Source organism: Salmo salar, chromosome ssa01 (assembly GCF_905237065.1).
Source record: "Salmo salar chromosome ssa01, Ssal_v3.1, whole genome shotgun sequence".
NCBI classification, from domain to species: Eukaryota; Metazoa; Chordata; class Actinopteri; order Salmoniformes; family Salmonidae; genus Salmo; species Salmo salar.
The window spans coordinates 111864427-111882781 of record NC_059442.1 but is presented as its reverse complement, the minus strand read 5'-3'; the positions used below and the strand labels follow the sequence as shown (position 1 = coordinate 111882781).

General features: G+C 45.5%; 1 protein-coding gene and 1 long non-coding RNA gene across 4 annotated transcripts in view; both read left to right on the top strand.

Annotated features, from left to right (window-relative positions):
* The window catches only part of LOC106560892 (janus kinase and microtubule-interacting protein 3), an 88219-nt gene extending 72881 nt beyond the window's left edge, over positions 1 to 15338 (top strand). Inside the window, exons 10-23 of one of the 3 annotated variants that reach the window (XM_045687563.1) lie at positions 591 to 779; positions 3808 to 3936; positions 7243 to 7326; positions 7438 to 7500; positions 7618 to 7716; positions 8026 to 8124; positions 8842 to 8895; positions 9491 to 9556; positions 9734 to 9802; positions 10189 to 10266; positions 11167 to 11370; positions 13271 to 13336; positions 13540 to 13581; positions 13676 to 15338. In XM_045687563.1, coding sequence (XP_045543519.1) covers positions 591 to 779; positions 3808 to 3936; positions 7243 to 7326; positions 7438 to 7500; positions 7618 to 7716; positions 8026 to 8124; positions 8842 to 8895; positions 9491 to 9556; positions 9734 to 9802; positions 10189 to 10266; positions 11167 to 11370; positions 13271 to 13336; positions 13540 to 13581; positions 13676 to 13822 — 1389 coding nt within the window. In that variant the 3' untranslated portion in view covers positions 13823 to 15338. Of the gene's footprint in view, positions 1 to 590; positions 780 to 3807; positions 3937 to 7242; positions 7327 to 7437; positions 7501 to 7617; positions 7717 to 8025; positions 8125 to 8841; positions 8902 to 9490; positions 9557 to 9733; positions 9803 to 10188; positions 10267 to 11166; positions 11371 to 13270; positions 13337 to 13508; positions 13582 to 13675 lie in introns of all 3 variants that reach the window. The other 2 variants (XM_045687564.1, XM_045687566.1) reach the window with 2 other exon arrangements.
* Positions 15339 to 15345: 7 nt separating this feature from the next.
* LOC123724394 (uncharacterized) lies at positions 15346 to 17393 on the top strand. The gene is made up of 2 exons (XR_006756926.1): positions 15346 to 17186; positions 17243 to 17393. It is a non-coding gene; the product is annotated as an uncharacterized lncRNA (long non-coding RNA).
* Positions 17394 to 18355: the final 962 nt, after the last annotated feature.

Genomic DNA, 18355 nt, shown 5'->3' with positions numbered 1-18355 from the left:
AGGATAGTACTGTTTAATATTAACTATGTCTCTGAGGATAGTACTGTTTAATATTAACTATGTCTCTGAGGATAGTACTGTTTAATATTAGGTGTCTCTGAGGATAGTACTGTTTAATATTAACTATGTCTCTGAGGATAGTACTGTTTAATATTAACTATGTCTCTGAGGATAGTACTGTTTAATATTAACTATGTCTATGAGGATAGTACTGTTTAGTATTAACTATGTCTATGAGGATAGTACTGTTTAGTATTAACTATGTCTATGAGGATAGTACTGTTTAATATTAACTATGTCTATGAGGATAGTACTGTTTAATATTAGCTATGTCTATGAGGATAGTACTGTTTAATATTAACTATGTCTATGAGGATAGTACTGTTTAATATTAACTAGGTCTACGAGGATAGCACTGTTTAATATTAACTATGTCTATGAGGATAGTACTGTTTAATATTAACTATGTCTCTGAGGATAGTACTGTTTAATATTAGGTATCTATGAGGAAAGCTCTGTTTAACACGCCTGTTGTATTCGGCATATGACAAACAACATTTTCTTTCATGTTCTATGGAATGATGTTCTAGGAAAGAGATATGCTGCTGAGGTACAGGCGGCAGGGCACCATAGGGAGGAAGAAGGCCATTAAGCCGTGTAAACCAGTGGTAGAGACGTTCTTTGGTTACGATGAAGAGGCTTCTATAGACTCAGACGGTTCCTCCATCTCCTTCCACACAGACAGGACACCGTGCACACCAGACGATGACCTGGAGGAGGTAAGACACGGAGACAGACTTTCTGGGAAAGTCGTACAGTTTTGCTTGTCGTGTTTAAGGGGAGTCTGACAGAGAGAAAGAGAGTGATCAAGAGAGAGGGAGAGAGGAAAGAGAGAAAGATTAAGACAGAGAAAAAGAGAAAGGAGGGGGAGAGATATATGTACGTTTTGTCGTCTGATTGCTCCCTGATGAAAGCTGGACGTTTTGACATTTGTTTTGTTATAGAATGAATTCGGAAGTGTGTTTCCATTCTTGATATACAGCAGTCAATTGGCGTTCTGCATTAGCATCGAACTGCCCCCGCGATATGCAACTTTTCAGAGAAGTTAGAAACCAATACACACAGGCAGTTAGAAATGCCAAGGCTAGCTTTTTCAAACAGAAATTTGCTTCCTACAACTCAAACTCTAAAAAGTTCTGGGACACTGTAAAGTCCATGGAGAACAAGAACACCTCCTCCCAACTGCCCACTGCACTGAGGATAGGAAACTCTGTCACCACCGATAAGCCCACTATAATTGAGAATTTCAATAAGCATTTTTCTACGGCTGGCCATGCTTTCCACCTAACTACCCCTACTTCATTCAACAGCACTGCACCCCCCACAGCTACTCGCCCAAGCCTCCCCCATTTCTCCTTCTCCCAAATCCATTCAGCTGATGTTCTGAAAGAGCTGCAAAATCTGGACCCCTACAAATCAGCTGGGCTTGACAATCTGGACCCTTTCTTTCTAAAATTATCTGCCGAAATTATTGCAACCCCTATTACTAGCCTGTTCAACCTCTCTTTCGTGTCGTCTGAGATTCCCATAGATTGGAAAGCAGCTGCTGTCATCCCCCTCTTCAAAGGAGCTGACACTCTTGACCCAAATTGCTACAGACCTATATCCATCCTACCCTGCCTTTCTAAGGTCTTCGAAAGCCAAGTCAACAAACAGATTATCGACCATTTTGAATCCCACCGCACCCTCTCCGCTATGCAATCTGGTTTCAGAGCTGGTCATGGGTGCACCTCAGCCACGCTCAAGGTCCTAAACGACATCGTAACCGCCATCGATAAGAAACAATACTGTGCTGCCGTATTCATTGACCTGGCCAAAGCTTTTGACTCTGTTAATCACCACATCCTCATCGGCAGACTCAGTAGCCTTGGTTTCTCAAACGATTGCGTCGCCTGGTTCACCAACTACTTCTCTGATAGAGTTCAGTGTGTCAAATCAGAGGGCCTGCTGTCCGGACCTCTGGCAGTCTCTATGGGGGTACCACAGGGTTCAATTCTTGGGCCAACTCTTTTCTCTGTATACATCAATGATGTCGCTCTTGCTGCTGGTGAATCTCTGATCCACCTCTACGCAGACGACACCATTCTGTATACTTCTGGCCCTTCTTTGGAAACTGTGTTAACAACCCTCCAGACGAGCTTCAATGCCATACAACTCTCCTTCCGTGGTCTCCAACTGCTCCTAAATACAAGTAAAACTAAATGCATGCTCTTCAACCGATCGCTGCCTGCACCTGCCCGCCTGTCCAGCATCACTTCTCTGGACGGTTCTGACTTAGAATTTGTGGATAACTACAAATACCTAGGTGTCTGGTTAGACTGTAAACTCTCCTTCCAGACTCACATCAATCATCTCCAATCAAAAGTTAAATCTAGAATTGGCTTCCTATTTCGCAACAAAGCATCCTTCACTCATGCTGCCAAACATACTCTCGTAAAACTGACCATCCTACCAATCCTCGACTTCGACGATGTCATTTACAAAATAGCCTCCAATACCCTACTCAACAAGCTGGATGCAGTCTATCACAGTGCCATCCGTTTTGTCACCAAAGCCCCATATACTACCCACCACTGCGACCTGTACGCTCTCGTTGGCTGGCCTTCGCTTCATAATCGTCGCCAAACACATTGGCTCCAGGTCATCTACAAGACCCTGCTAGGTAAAGTCCCCCCTTATCTCCGCTCACTGGTCACCATAGCAGCACCCACCTGTAGCACGCACTCCAGCAGGTATATCTCTCTGGTCACCCCTAAAGCCAACTCCTCCTTTGGTCATCTCTCCTTCCAGTTCTCTGCTGCCAATGACTGGAACGAACTACAAAAATCTCTGAAACTGGAAACACTTATCTCCCTCACTAGCTTTAAGCACCAGCTATCAGAGCAGCTCCCAGATCACTGCACCTGCACATAGCCCATCTATAATTTAGCCCAAACTACTACCTCTTCCCCTACTGTATTTATTTATTTAATTTATTATTTTGCTCGTTTGCACCATATTATTTATATTTTAACTTTGAACTTTCTTCAAATTATAATTCTACCATTCCAGTGTTTTACTTGCTATACTTTATTCACTTTGCCACCATGGCCTTTTTTTGCCTTTACCTCCCTTATCTCACATCATTTGCTCACATTGTATATAGTCTTATTTTTGTCTACTGTATCATTGATTGTATGTTGTTTTACTCCATGTGTAACTCTGTGTTTTTGTATGTTGTCGAACTGCTTTGCTTTATCTTGGCCAGGTCGCAATTGTAAATGAGAACTTGTTCTCAACTTGCCTACCTGGTTAAATAAAGGTGAAATAAATAAATAAAAAATTACAGAAGTGTAAATATGCAATGCAACGTTTACTGCGAAGCAGACATATTTCTGGTTTCTTATGTCATATGTTATTTCTGATATTGTGTTATAATGACCATGGGGAGGGACAGCAACTGTCCTGACTACCCTCACTGTTGTTTTTGTCTGTCTGTCTGTACATCTGCCTGTCTGCCCGTCTGTCTGCCTGTCTGTTTGCCTGTGTGCCTATCTGTCTGTCTGTCTGTCTGTCTGTCTGTCTGTCTGTCTGTCTGTCTGTCTGTCTGTCTGTCTGTCTGTCTGTCTGTCTGTCTGTCTGTCTGTCTGTCTGTCTGTCTGTCTGTCTGTCTGTCTGTCTGTCTGTCTGTCTGTCTGTCTGTCTGTCTACCTGTCTACCTGTCTACCTGTCTACCTGTCTGCCCGTCTGTCTGCCTGTCTGCTGTAGGGTATGATCAGGGAGGAGACAGAGATGAGGTTTCATCAGTTGACCATGGAGTACCAGGCTCTTCAGAGAGCCTATGCACTTCTACAGGAGCAGGTGGGGGGCACGTTTGATGCAGAGAAGGAAGTCAAGGTAAGAGGTGCTCTATTATGATGCCATTGTCAAACATGTATTTCATTCACTGGGTAGTAATGTATTTCAGACCACTAGTCCACTAGAAGTATTGGGCTATAGTCGTATTCACCTGTCCTTCATAAGTAGGACTCCTCCAAGGCCCGATTCAGCCCAGACATTCACATAAATCATGCACTGACGTCCGTGAGAGAAAATGAGAGTTAAGCACGCAGGTCTCAAACCAAAATGCTGCCCTAGAGACTGAACCAGGTAGAGACAGAATGCTGCCCTAGAGACTGAACCAGGTAGAGACAGAATGCTGACATAGAGACTGAACCAGGTAGAGACTGAACCAGGTAGAGACAGAATGCTGCCCTAGAGACTGAACCAGGTAGAGCCAGAATGCTGACATAGAGACTGACCAGGTAGAGCTAGATTGCTGCCATAGAGACAGAACCAGGTAGAGCCAGAATGCTGCCCTAGAGACTGAACCAGGTAGAGCCAGAATGCTGACATAGAGACTGAACCAGGTAGAGCCAGAATGCTGACATAGAGACTGACCAGGTAGAGCCAGAATGCTGACATAGAGACTGAACCAGGTAGAGCCAGAATGCTGCCATAGAGACTGAACCAGGTAGAGCCAGAATGCTGACATAGAGACTGAACCAGGTAGAGCCAGAATGCTGACATAGAGACTGAACCAGGTAGAGCTAGATTGCTGCCATAGAGACAGAACCAGGTAGAGCCAGAATGCTGACATAGAGACTGAACCAGGTAGAGCCAGAATGCTGACATAGAGACTGAACCAGGTAGAGCCAGATTGCTGCCATAGAGACAGAACCAGGTAGAGCCAGAATGCTGCCATAGAGACTGAACCAGGTAGAGCCAGAATGCTGACATAGAGACTGAACCAGGTAGAGCTAGATTGCTGCCATAGAGACAGAACCAGGTAGAGCCAGAATGCTGCCATAGAGACTGAACCAGGGAGAGACAGAATGCTGACATAGAGACTGACCAGGTAGAGCCAGAATGCTGACATAGAGACTGAACCAGGTAGAGCTAGATTGCTGCCATAGAGACTGAACCAGGTAGAGCCAGAATGCTGACATAGAGACTGAACCAGGTAGAGCCAGAATGCTGACATAGAGACTGAACCAGGTAGAGCCAGAATGCTGACATAGAGACTGAACCAGGTAGAGCCAGAATGCTGACATAGAGACTGAACCAGGTAGAGCCAGAATGCTGACATAGAGACTGAACCAGGTAGAGCCAGAATGCTGACATAGAGACTGAACCAGGTAGAGCCAGAACGCTGCAATAGAGACTGAACCAGGTAGAGCCAGAATGCTGACATAGAGACTGACCAGGTAGAGCCAGAATGCTGTCATAGAGACTGAACCAGGTAGAGACAAATCCAGGTAGAGACAGAATGCTGTCATAGAGACTGAACCAGGTAGAGACAAATCCAGGTAGAGACAGAATGCTGCCATAGAGTGAACCAGGTAGAGCCAGAATGCTGCCATAGAGACTGAACCAGGCAGAGACAAATCCAGGTAGAGACAGAATGCTGCCATAGAGACTGAACCAGGTAGAGCCAGAATGCTGCCATAGAGACTGAACCAGGCAGAGACAAATCCAGGTAGAGACAGAATGCTGCCATAGAGACTGAACCAGGTAGAGCCAGAATGCTGCCATAGAGACTGTCCAGGTAGAGCCATAATGCTGCCATAGAGACTGAACCAGGTAGAGCCAGAATGCTGCCATAGAGACTGTCCAGGTAGAGCCAGAATGCTGACATAGAGACTGAACCAGGTAGAGCTAGATTGCTGCCATAGAGACAGAACCAGGTAGAGCCAGAATGCTGACATAGAGACTGAACCAGGTAGAGCCAGAATGCTGACATAGAGACTGAACCAGGTAGAGCCAGATTGCTGCCATAGAGACAGAACCAGGTAGAGCCAGAATGCTGCCATAGAGACTGAACCAGGTAGAGCCAGAATGCTGACATAGAGACTGAACCAGGTAGAGCTAGATTGCTGCCATAGAGACAGAACCAGGTAGAGCCAGAATGCTGCCATAGAGACTGAACCAGGGAGAGACAGAATGCTGACATAGAGACTGACCAGGTAGAGCCAGAATGCTGACATAGAGACTGAACCAGGTAGAGCTAGATTGCTGCCATAGAGACTGAACCAGGTAGAGCCAGAATGCTGACATAGAGACTGAACCAGGTAGAGCCAGAATGCTGACATAGAGACTGAACCAGGTAGAGCCAGAATGCTGACATAGAGACTGAACCAGGTAGAGCCAGAATGCTGACATAGAGACTGAACCAGGTAGAGCCAGAATGCTGACATAGAGACTGAACCAGGTAGAGCCAGAATGCTGACATAGAGACTGAACCAGGTAGAGCCAGAACGCTGCAATAGAGACTGAACCAGGTAGAGCCAGAATGCTGTCATAGAGACTGAACCAGGTAGAGACAAATCCAGGTAGAGACAGAATGCTGTCATAGAGACTGAACCAGGTAGAGACAAATCCAGGTAGAGACAGAATGCTGCCATAGAGTGAACCAGGTAGAGCCAGAATGCTGCCATAGAGACTGAACCAGGCAGAGACAAATCCAGGTAGAGACAGAATGCTGCCATAGAGACTGAACCAGGTAGAGCCAGAATGCTTCCATAGAGACTGAACCAGGTAGAGCCAGAATGCTGCCATAGAGACTGAACCAGGCAGAGACAAATCCAGGTAGAGACAGAATGCTGCCATAGAGACTGAACCAGGTAGAGCCAGAATGCTGCCATAGAGACTGTCCAGGTAGAGCCATAATGCTGCCATAGAGACTGAACCAGGTAGAGCCAGAATGCTGCCATAGAGACTCTACCAGGTAAAAACTGAACCAGGTAGAGTCTGAACCAGGTAGAGACTGAACAAGGTAGCGACAGAAACAGATAGAGCCAGAATGTTGCCATAGAGACTGAACAAGGTAGAGACTGAACCAGGTAGAGACAGATGCTGCCCTGGAGACTGAACCAGGTAGAGACTGAACAAGGTAGAGACTGAACCAGGTAGAGACTGAACAAGGTAGAGACTGAACCAGGTAGATCCAGAATGCTGACATAGAGACTGAACCAGGTAGAGACTGAACCAGGCAGAGACTGAACAAGGTAGAGACTGAACCAGGTAGAGACTGAACCAGGTAGAGACTGAACCAGGTAGATCCAGAATGCTGCCATAGAGACTGAACCAGGTACAGAAACATATTCTACTAGCATTGATTATCATTGTATATAACCAGTGAATGTTGTTCTCTTCACTCCACAGACAAGAGAACAGTTGCAAGCAGAGCTTATTCTCTACCAAACCAGAATACAGGACCTGGAGTGTGTTCTGTCCCAGCAAGGACAGGTGACTGGATCACACACACACACACACACACACACACACACACACACACACACACACACACAGAGAGAGAGAGAGAGAGTTCTTTACCACTGATTCCCTGTGTGTTTGAAGGATATGAAGTGGATCGAGGAGAAACAAGCCCTGTATCAAAGAAATCAAGAACTCATAGAGAAGGTATAAAATTATTATCCATCATATTTACCTGAAGTGATATGTCACATGTAATTGAGGTGTGATTGGGAAAATGTGATTGTGATTATATTTCCCCAGTGTATTTCTGTCTCTTAACAGATCAAGCACATGGAAACAGAGGAGTCACGTTTAAAAAACGAATTTCAGGACGCCAGAGACCAGAATGAACTCCTGGAGTTCCGGATCCTTGAACTTGAAGTAAGAGCCATTTAACACCTCACAACAACTGCTTTCACGGGCGCCGTGGTATGGCAGCCCCCCTGGCTCCATCCTCTCCAATCGCTAGGAGTTTCCACTGGACCTTGTACACAATTGGACAAAAAGAAATGTTAAATCTTAATGTTATTCACGTTTTTGGAAATGTATTGTCGTTTATTTTATTTTTTTACAGTTTTAGCTGTACTCGTACATACTTTAGCTAATGAAAGACTAATGAAAAGCTAGATTAACATGCCCATGGTCTCCAAGATGGGCCATCTAGTAATAATGTCATCTATCACCGTCCAGGAGAGGGAGAGGAGATCTCCAGGAATCAACTTCCACGACATCCACTTCTGTGAAGGCATCAGTCCACTGCAAGTGTACTGTGAGGCCGACGGAGTCACAGTGAGTCTATATCTATAATAATAATATCATATAAAAGGTGTTAGGGGGTAGAGGCTAGGAGCTAGGGGCTAGGAGCTAGGAGCTAGGAGAGTGTCTAGGGGCCTCAAATTCAAATCTTGACCTCAAAGCCAGTTCCACTGCCTTTCTTCATTGTTCCCTTCTAATCAGGGACTGATTTAAACCTGGGACACCAGGTGGGTGATATTAATGACCAGGGCCTGATTTAGACCTGGGACACCAGGTGGGTGATATTAATGATCAGGGCCTGATTTAGACCTGGGACCCCAGGTGGGTGATATTAATGACCAGGGCTTGATTTAGACCTGGGACACCAGGTGGGTGATATTAATGATCAGGGCCTGATTTAGACCTGGGACACCAGGTGGGTGATATTAATGACCAGGGCTTGATTTTGACCTGCGACACCAGGTGGGTGATATTAATGATCAGGGCCTGATTTAGACCTGGGACACCAGGTGGGTGATATTAATGACCAGGGCCTGATTTAGACCTGGGACACCGGGTGGGTGATATTAATGACCAGGGCCTGATTTAGACCTGGGACACCAGGTGGGTGATATTAATGATCAGGTAGAGCAGAACACCAGTAGTTGTCCTCGTAGGGTCAGAGTTGAATACCCTTCGTCTAGGGGGAGTGTTAAGGACTTTATTTGATTTGAAGTTTAACCTGATGTTTTTGTCTCTTCTCCCTGGCAGGACATCATCATCACAGAGCTAATGAAAAAGCTAGATATACTGGGGGATAATGCCGTAAGTGTATGTTCATTTCCTATCTACATGTATGTACATGTATGTCTGCCTTTAGTAGGGTCCGCTCCAACCTCACTGGACTCATCGCTCTGTCTATCTGTCTCCTCTGTGTTGATGGATCTGCTGTCTGCTTGATACTGAGTGCCTCAGTGTTGATGGATCTGCTGTCTGCTTGATACTGAGTGTCTCAGTGTTGATGGATCTGCTGTCTGCTTGATACTGAGTGCCTCAGTGTTGATGGATCTGCTGTCTGCTTGATACTGAGTGTCTCAGTGTTGATGGATCTGATGTCTGCTTGATACTGAGTGTCTCAGTGTTGATGGATCTGCTGTCTGCTTGATACTGAGTGTCTGAGTGTTGATGGATCTGCTGTCTGCTTGATACTGAGTGTCTGAGTGTTGATGGATCTGCTGTCTGCTTGATACTGAGTGTCTGACTGTTGATGGATCTGCTGTCTGCTTGATACTGAGTGTCTGACTGTTGATGGATCTGCTGTCTGCTTGATACTGAGTGTCTGACTGTTGATGGATCTGCTGTCTGCTTGATACTGAGTGTGTGAGTGTTGTGTTCTTCTTATGTGCCATGTACCACCCAGAACCTATCCAATGAGGAGCAGGTGGTCGTCATTCACGCCAGGACCGTCTTAACACTAGCAGAGAGGGTATTTATATTTTCAGCAACTTACATTTCAAAAGGCTGTTTTAATCTTTGTTTGTTTGAATGCCAGCCTTGTCTTTGAATCCCTGTCGTCCAGTAGGCTTTGCATCATTGAGTTAATGAGATAAAATAATGTTTTATTCCCAGCTGAATATCCAAATTTATTATCTTCTCCTTTCAGTGGCTTGAGAATATAGAGGTCACCAAAACAGCTTTAGCACAGAAAAGGATGGACATTGAAAGTGAGAAGGTAAATGGCTGATCTACATTTTATTTTAACCCTTCTTATTTAGCATGTTACTCAAGTTGTTTAATATGTTGCTGATGCATGGAAGTACGTGTTATATGTTTAAAGTGCATTGGCAACCGGCAATATATTGTAACCCGACCTACAGTATTCAACAGACATCTTTTATGAATGAATGAATGAACAAATGAATGAATGAATTAACAGATGAATTAATGAATGAAAGAAATAATGAATTAACAAATTAATGAATTAAAGAAATGAATTAATTAATTCATAAATGAATGAATGAATGAATGAATGAAAGAGAGAGAATGAATGAATGATTTTGTATGAATCTCCAGTAGGAGTTGGCTGAATGATCAGGTTGTGTTGTGTGTTATTTGCAGCATGTGTTCAGTAAACAGAAAGGCTATCTGGATGAGGAGTTGGACTACAGGAAACAGTCCATGGCTCAGGCTCACAAGGTGAGACATTTCAAATGGACCTAAATGTTCCAGGAAAAAACTTGCCTTTGTAAACTAACACTCGCACTCTGGATAAAAGCATCCGTGCTTCTACACCTGCATTGCTTGCTGTTTTAGGCTGGGTTTCTGTACAGCACTTTGTGACATCAGCTGATGTAAGATGGGCTTTATAAATACATTTGATTGATATCTGCTAAATGACTAAAGTCAAAATATACAATGAGTGCACAAAACATTAAGAACACCTTCCAAAAATTGAGTTGCACCCCGTTTTTGCCCTCAGGACAGAGTCAATTCATCGGGGCAAGGTGTCAGAAGTGTTCCACAGGGATGCTGGCCCAATGCTTCCCATAGTTGTCAAGTTGGCTGGATGTCCTTTGGGCAGTGGACCATTCTTGATACACATGAAAAACCCAGCAGCATTGTAGTTCTTGACTCAAACCGGTGCGCCTGGCACCTACTACCATACCCCGTTCAAAGGCACTTAAATCTTTTGTCTTGCTTAAATCAATTGAGACATGGATTGTGTATGGCACACGTACATAATCCATGTCTCAATTGTCTCAAGGCTTAAATCCTTCTTTAACCTGTCTCCTCCCCTTCATCTACACTGATTTGAAATGGATTTAACAACGTCAATAAGGGATCATAGCTTTCACCTGGATTCACCTGGTCAGTCTATGTCATGGAAAGAGCAGGTCTTCTTAATGTTTTGTCTAGTCAGTGTATATGTTTTTATAGAAAACATTGAGCCAGTGGATCACATTGTCCACCCACTGACTAGCTGCAGCTGTGCCCGCTTGTGGTTGTTAGGTGTAACACCAACTACCTTGCCACTCTCCTTCTTTCTCTCCCCTCTCTCTCCATCCTTCCATCCCTCTCTCCGCTCCCTCCCTCCAGAGGATCTTGGAGCTAGAGGCGATGCTGTTTAATGCCCTGCAACAGGATGCGGGGGCCAAGATGTCGGAGATGCTGTCAGACGATGAGAGGGAGACACTGCGTCGGGCGGTGGAGCAGTGGAAGAGAGGGGTCATGATGGAGCTAAGAGAGAGGGACTCACAGATCCTCAGGGAGAGAATGGAAATGCTACAGCACTCACAGCAGGTGAGAGGATGGAGCTGGTAGAGAATGGAGCTGGTAGAGGATGGAGCTGATAGAGGATGGAGCTGGTAGAGGGTGGAGCTGGTAGAGGGTGGAGCTGGTAGAGGATGGAGCTGGTAGAGTATGGAGCTGGTAGAGGGTGGAGCTGGTAGAGGGTGGAGCTGGTAGAGGATGAAGCTGGTAGAGGGTGGAGCTGGTAGGGGATGGAGCTGGTAGAGGGTGGAGCTGGTAGAGGATGGAGCTGGTAGAGGGTGGAGCCGGTAGAGGATGGAGCCGGTAGAGGGTGGAGCTGGTAGAGGATGGAGCTGGTAGAGGATGGAGCTGGTAGAGGGTGGAGCTGGTAGAGGATGGAGCCGGTAGAGGGTGGAGCCGGTAGAGGGTGGAGCCGGTAGAGGGTGGAGCCGGTAGAGGGTGGAGCTGGTAGAGTGTGGAGCTGGTAGAGTGTGGAGCTGGTAGAGGGTGGAGCCGGTAGAGGGTGGAGCCGGTAGAGGGTGGAGCCGGTAGAGTATGGAGCTGGTAAGAGTATGGAGCTGGTAGAGGATGGAGCTGGTAGAGGGTGGAGCTGGTAGAGGATGGAGCTGGTAGAGGGTGGAGCTGGTAGAGGATGGAGCTGGTAGAGGGTGGAGCTGGTAGAGGGTGGAGCTGGTAGAGGGTGGAGCCGGTAGAGGGTGGAGCTGGTAGAGTGTGGAGCTGGTAGAGGGTGGAGCTGGTAGAGGATGGAGCTGGTAGAGGGTGGAGCTGGTAGAGGGTGGAGCTGGTAGAGGGTGGAGCTGGTAGAGGATGGAGCTGGTAGAGGGTGGAGCTGGTAGAGGGTGGAGCTGGTAGAGGATGGAGCTGGTAGAGGGTGGAGCTGGTAGAGGATGGAGCTGGTAGAGGGTGGAGCTGGTAGAGGATGGAGCTGGTAGAGGGTGGAGCTGGTAGAGGATGGAGCTGGTACAACACACAGCAGGTGAGAGAATCTACAGCCAGTAAAACAATGGGCCATTAATGCTGAGTCTATTTAATACCAGGCAGAACAGGTGTGAGAAACAACGATTACTACTGTGTCAATCTATAACACATACTGCAGGTAATGAGACAATATTGTTACTGTGTCTATCTACAGTATAACACATACTGCAGGTAATGAGACTATGTCTATCTACAGTATAACACATACCTGTCTAAAGGAGGTGAGAGAAACGACCATTACTAGTGGGTCTTATTCCCCAGGGAGATTCTCTTTCCTCAGCTACCCTACAGTACATTCGACAGGGAGATTCTCCTTCCTCAGCTACCCTACAGTACATTCCCCAGGGAGAATCTCCTTCCTCAGCTACCCTACAGTACATTCCCCAGGGAGATTCTCCTTCCTCAGCTACCCTACAGTACATTCCCCAGGGAGATTCTCCTTCCTCAGCTACCCTACAGTACATTCCCCAGGGAGATTCTCCTTCCTCAGCTACCCTACAGTACATTCCCCGGGAGATTCTCCTTCCTCAGCTACCCTACAGTACATTCCCCAGGGAGATTCTCCTTCCTCAGCTACCCTACAGTACATTCCCCAGGGAGATTCTCCTTCCTCAGCTACCCTACAGTACATTCCCCGGGGAGATTCTCCTTCCTCAGCTACCCTACAGTACATTCCCCAGGGAGAATCTCCTTCCTCAGCTACCCTACAGTACATTCCCCAGGGAGATTCTCCTTCCTCAGCTACCCTACAGTACATTCCCCAGGGAGATTCTCCTTCCTCAGCTACCCTACAGTACATTCCCCGGGGAGATTCTCCTTCCTCAGCTACCCTACAGTACATTCCCCAGGGAGATCCTCATTCCTCAGCTACAGTATAGCAATATTAAATATTTACTCTAATCTGATTATACTTGTTCACCACCTTATTGTTCATCCTGTTTTTCATGTCCAGAGAATCAAAGAGCTGGAGGAATGGATAGCAGCACAGAAAAGACAGATAAAGGAACTAGAAGAAAAGGTACATCCGGTCCAATGGTCCCTTTTGAAACCAGTGACACTGTGTTGTATTGTTCAGTTTATTCAGTTGGAATCTGAATTGGAGTATAAATGCTACAAATTACTTTTTTTCCCTCTTTTTTTACAAAAAAATGACTCCTTTCTCTCCATTCTCTTCTTTTCAATTTGTTCAGTTTTTATTTTTATTTTTGTTTTTTTCTTTAGCCTTCATTCTTTGGTCATAGTTCTCCAGGGAAGCCAGAGCAAGTATGTATTTTTTTATCTAAATGTCTGTTTTATTTAGCTATTCAAATAATAAATTAGGCTATATACTGTGCATGATATCATATTTTCATTTCAGTTCACAGGTTTCCATATTGTCTTCTACATTGTGTTCAAGAGGACAGGATTTGGTATCCAAGATGGCTCCCAGTGTCCTGAAAGTCTTTTCGAAGACTTCTTCACACGAGAAACCAGCCAACTATGCTGCAACACTGACTTTAGATAGAATACTATGACCATGTTTTTTTTTAAAGACAGAAAACCTTTTAACCTTTTAAACCTGACTGCTGTCCCTCGTTAGTGATGATGATGTTGACGTCTCGATGGAAGACTCTATGGAAGACTTCCTCTCTATGGATGAAGACTTCAGTGGAATTGAAGAACTCTTACATGGGAGTGTTTTGTGTTTTTTTCCCTGCTGAGCAGGTGGTGCTCTGGTCGCTTCCCTTTGGAAGCATGAAGAAAACGAAGAGTTTGATTGATTGATTGAAAACTAACTGTAGTGAAGTCATGCGATAGTCCTGCTCGGGCCTTAAACCTGGATCTTTTCTGTCAACCAAACACTTTAGCCAAGAGTTACAAAACCTCTTGACGAGGTCACTAGGTGTTGGGTTATGTTAAACGACGGTGAAGTGAGACATTTTACCATAGTTCTTAACGTTCACACACACACTCCACTGCAGCTGAGCGTTTCCTAAAATGGACACCATACCACTGTTTACACTATCTGACCACGCTGTTATTACACTCACAGGGAGCTAGTCACAGAAAGAGAGCCCATCCTCGAACTTTAAAATGGTGAAAGCCTTCAATGATGCTGCCCATACTAAAACTGGCTTTGTGGCCAGTGTGCCCTCTATCTATCTCTATGGCCTCAGCCCTTCCCCGGTCTCGTCCAGACATGCTGTGGGACTCATTAACTCCTCAATCTCAGTGTTTGAAATGAAACCAGAAGCCAAACTGTGGTATTATTAGACATCATGTATTTTTGTATGTATGAAAAAAAGGCAAAGATTTTAAAATACATTTCTCAAAAGAGGAGTAAATAAAATGCTAAATTAGATTATTTTTTTTGATGAAAATGAAGAAGGTTTCAATGATTTTAGAATTTTCCATTTGATCAGATTTATATAAATCTGATCTTCCCCCTTGGTGCTTGGGAGAGGGTGGGTTTGTTTCAGGTGAGCACCTTCGTTAGTTCTGTTATGTCCTGATGGAGAGGGTGGGTTTGTTTCAGATGGGGACCTTGGTTAGTTCTGTTATGTCCTGATGGAGAGGGTGGGATTGTTTCAGGTGGGGGCCTTGGTTAGTTCTGTTATGTCCTGATGGAGAGGGTGGGATTGTTTCAGGTGGGGGCCTTGGTTAGTTCTGTTATGTCCTGATGGAGAGGGTGGGTTTGTTTCAGGTGGGGACCTTGGTTAGTTCTGTTATGTCCTGATGGAGAGGGTGGGATTGTTTCAGGTGGGGGCCTTGGTTAGTTCTGTTATGTCCTGATGGAGAGGGTGGGATTGTTTCAGGTGGGGACCTTGGTTAGTTCTGTTATGTCCTGATGGAGAGGGTGGGTTTGTTTCAGGTGGGGACCTTGGTTAGTTCTGTTATGTCCTGATGGAGAGGGTGGGATTGTTTCAGGTGGGGACCTTGGTTAGTTCTGTTATGTCCTGATGGAGAGGGTGGGATTGTTTCAGGTGGGGGCCTTGGTTAGTTCTGTTATGTCCTGATGGAGAGGGTGGGATTGTTTCAGGTGGGGGGCCTTGGTTAGTTCTGTTATGTCCTGATGGAGAGGGTGGGTTTGTTTCAGGTGGGGACCTTGGTTAGTTCTGTTATGTCCTGATGGAGAGGGTGGGATTGTTTCAGGTGGGGGCCTTGGTTAGTTCTGTTATGTCCTGATGGAGAGGGTGGGTTTGTTTCAGGTGGGGGCCTTGGTTAGTTCTGTTATGTCCTGATGGAGAGGGTGGGATTGTTTCAGGTGGGGACCTTGGTTAGTTCTGTTATGTCCTGATGGAGAGGGTGGGATTGTTTCAGGTGGGGGCCTTGGTTAGTTCTGTTATGTCCTGATGGAGAGGGTGGGATTGTTTCAGGTGGGGACCTTGGTTAGTTCTGTTATGTCCTGATGGAGAGGGTGGGATTGTTTCAGGTGGGGGCCTTGGTTAGTTCTGTTATGTCCTGATGGAGAGGGTGGGATTGTTTCAGGTGGGGGCCTTGGTTAGTTCTGTTATGTCCTGATGGAGAGGGTGGGATTGTTTCAGGTGGGGGCCTTGGTTAGTTCTGTTATGTCCTGATGGAGAGGGTGGGATTGTTTCAGGTGGGGACCTTGGTTAGTTCTGTTATGTCCTGATGGAGAGGGTGGGATTGTTTCAGATGGGGACCTTGGTTAGTTCTGTTATGTACTGATGGAGAGGGTGGGTTTGTTTCAGGTGGGGACCTTGGTTAGTTCTGTTATGTCCTGATGGAGAGGGTGGGATTGTTTCAGGTGGGGACCTTGGTTAGTTCTGTTATGTCCTGATGGAGAGGGTGGGTTTGTTTCAGGTGGGGACCTTGGTTAGTTCTGTTATGTCCTGATGGAGAGGGTGGGATTGTTTCAGGTGGGGGCCTTGGTTAGTTCTGTTATGTCCTGATGGAGAGGGTGGGATTGTTTCAGGTGGGGGCCTTGGTTAGTTCTGTTATGTCCTGATGGAGAGGGTGGGTTTGTTTCAGATTGGGACCTTGGTTAGTTCTGTTATGTCCTGATGGAGAGGGTGGGTTTGTTTCAGGTGGGGACCTTGGTTAGTTCTGTTATGTCCTGATGGAGAGGGTGGGTTTGTTTCAGGTGGGGGCCTTGGTTAGTTCTGTTATGTCCTGATGGAGAGGGTGGGTTTGTTTCAGATTGGGACCTTGGTTAGTTCTGTTATGTCCTGATGGAGAGGGTGGGATTGTTTCAGGTGGGGGCCTTGGTTAGTTCTGTTATGTCCTGATGGAGAGGGTGGGATTGTTTCAGGTGGGGACCTTGGTTAGTTCTGTTATGTCCTGATGGAGAGGGTGGGATTGTTTCAGGTGGGGACCTTGGTTAGTTCTGTTATGTCCTGATGGAGAGGGTGGGATTGTTTCAGGTGGGGACCTTGGTTAGTTCTGTTATGTCCTGATGGAGAGGGTGGGATTGTTTCAGGTGGGGACCTTGGTTAGTTCTGTTATGTCCTGATGGAGAGGGTGGGATTGTTTCAGGTGGGGACCTTGGTTAGTTCTGTTATGTCCTGATGGAGAGGGTGGGATTGTTTCAGGTGGGGACCTTGGTTAGTTCTGTTATGTCCTGATGGAGAGGGTGGGATTGTTTCAGGTGGGGACCTTGGTTAGTTCTGTTATGTCCTGATGGAGAGGGTGGGATTGTTTCAGGTGGGGACCTTGGTTAGTTCTGTTATGTCCTGATGGAGAGGGTGGGATTGTTTCAGGTGGGGACCTTGGTTAGTTCTGTTATGTCCTGATGGAGAGGGTGGGATTGTTTCAGGTGGGGACCTTGGTTAGTTCTGTTATGTCCTGATGGAGAGGGTGGGATTGTTTCAGGTGGGGACCTTGGTTAGTTCTGTTATGTCCTGATGGAGAGGGTGGGATTGTTTCAGGTGGGGACCTTGGTTAGTTCTGTTATGTCCTGATGGAGAGGGTGGGATTGTTTCAGATGGGGACCTTGGTTAGTTCTGTTATGTCCTGATGGAGACAAATACCTCCCATTTAATCTTTATGACTCCATGTTAAAGCAGATTGTGTATGAAAGATGTATTTTATGCATTATGTTGCCATTAAATGGGATCAAGCCCCGTTTTTATGGACTACTGCACCTTCATAACCAAGCACACACACACACACACCCACAGGAACACAACGCACGCACACACACACTCACACACTCACACACAGAAGACTTGAAATGATAAACACTGGACATCACCAGCCATATCTGAATACTAGGATAGATGACATCTCTCCTGAAACCAAATAAGGAAAAGTCTCCCCCACAAACTGAGACACAGGTAAGAATAATATTATATGAATGCTTTATGACACATCTGGAAATGGATTATTATTATCAACCAATGTTGCATATTGTTTTATCTTTTGATATAATTTTTTTTTATATGCAAGTGTTATTGGTTGGTTGATTAAAGTTGAATGTGTAAAGTGAAGTGAGGCTCAGTTGTCTGTGCAGAATTCCAACAGTAGAGGGCGCTACACTACAAATGTTTCAATGCGTTTAAATGTGTTCCAAATAGGAATAGACTATGTGGCCTTCAGCACTCTACTCTGGATCGTTCCAATCTGGTTTGCTAAGGGTGAGCTAAATGTATGCTGACCCTTCAAATACCTGAAATGCTTGATATTTAAGCACAAAAGTGTAAAAATTCTTCATGCCACTCTTGGATACCACACAAAAGGGATTCATTTTGGATCGTACTACAGTTGTGGAAAAGCAGAAACTTCAAGCTAGAATCCTTAATGGTGAAACTGCGATATGACTTCATTACATGCGCGCCAGAACAGCAGAAAATATACTGTATTATTTTTTACCATGTTGCTCCTCACCTCCACTTCATCAACAAAACAAAAACAATAACAACAGCTGTGGGGCGGACAGTGGTGCTGTTTTCCCTAGTGTAGATTCCATGTTTAATAGTGGTGCTGTTTCCCCTAGTGTAGATTCCATGTTTAATAGTGGTGCTGTTTCCCCTAGTGTAGATTCCATGTTTAATAGTGGTGCTGTTTCCCCTAGTGTAGATTCCATGTTTAACAGTGG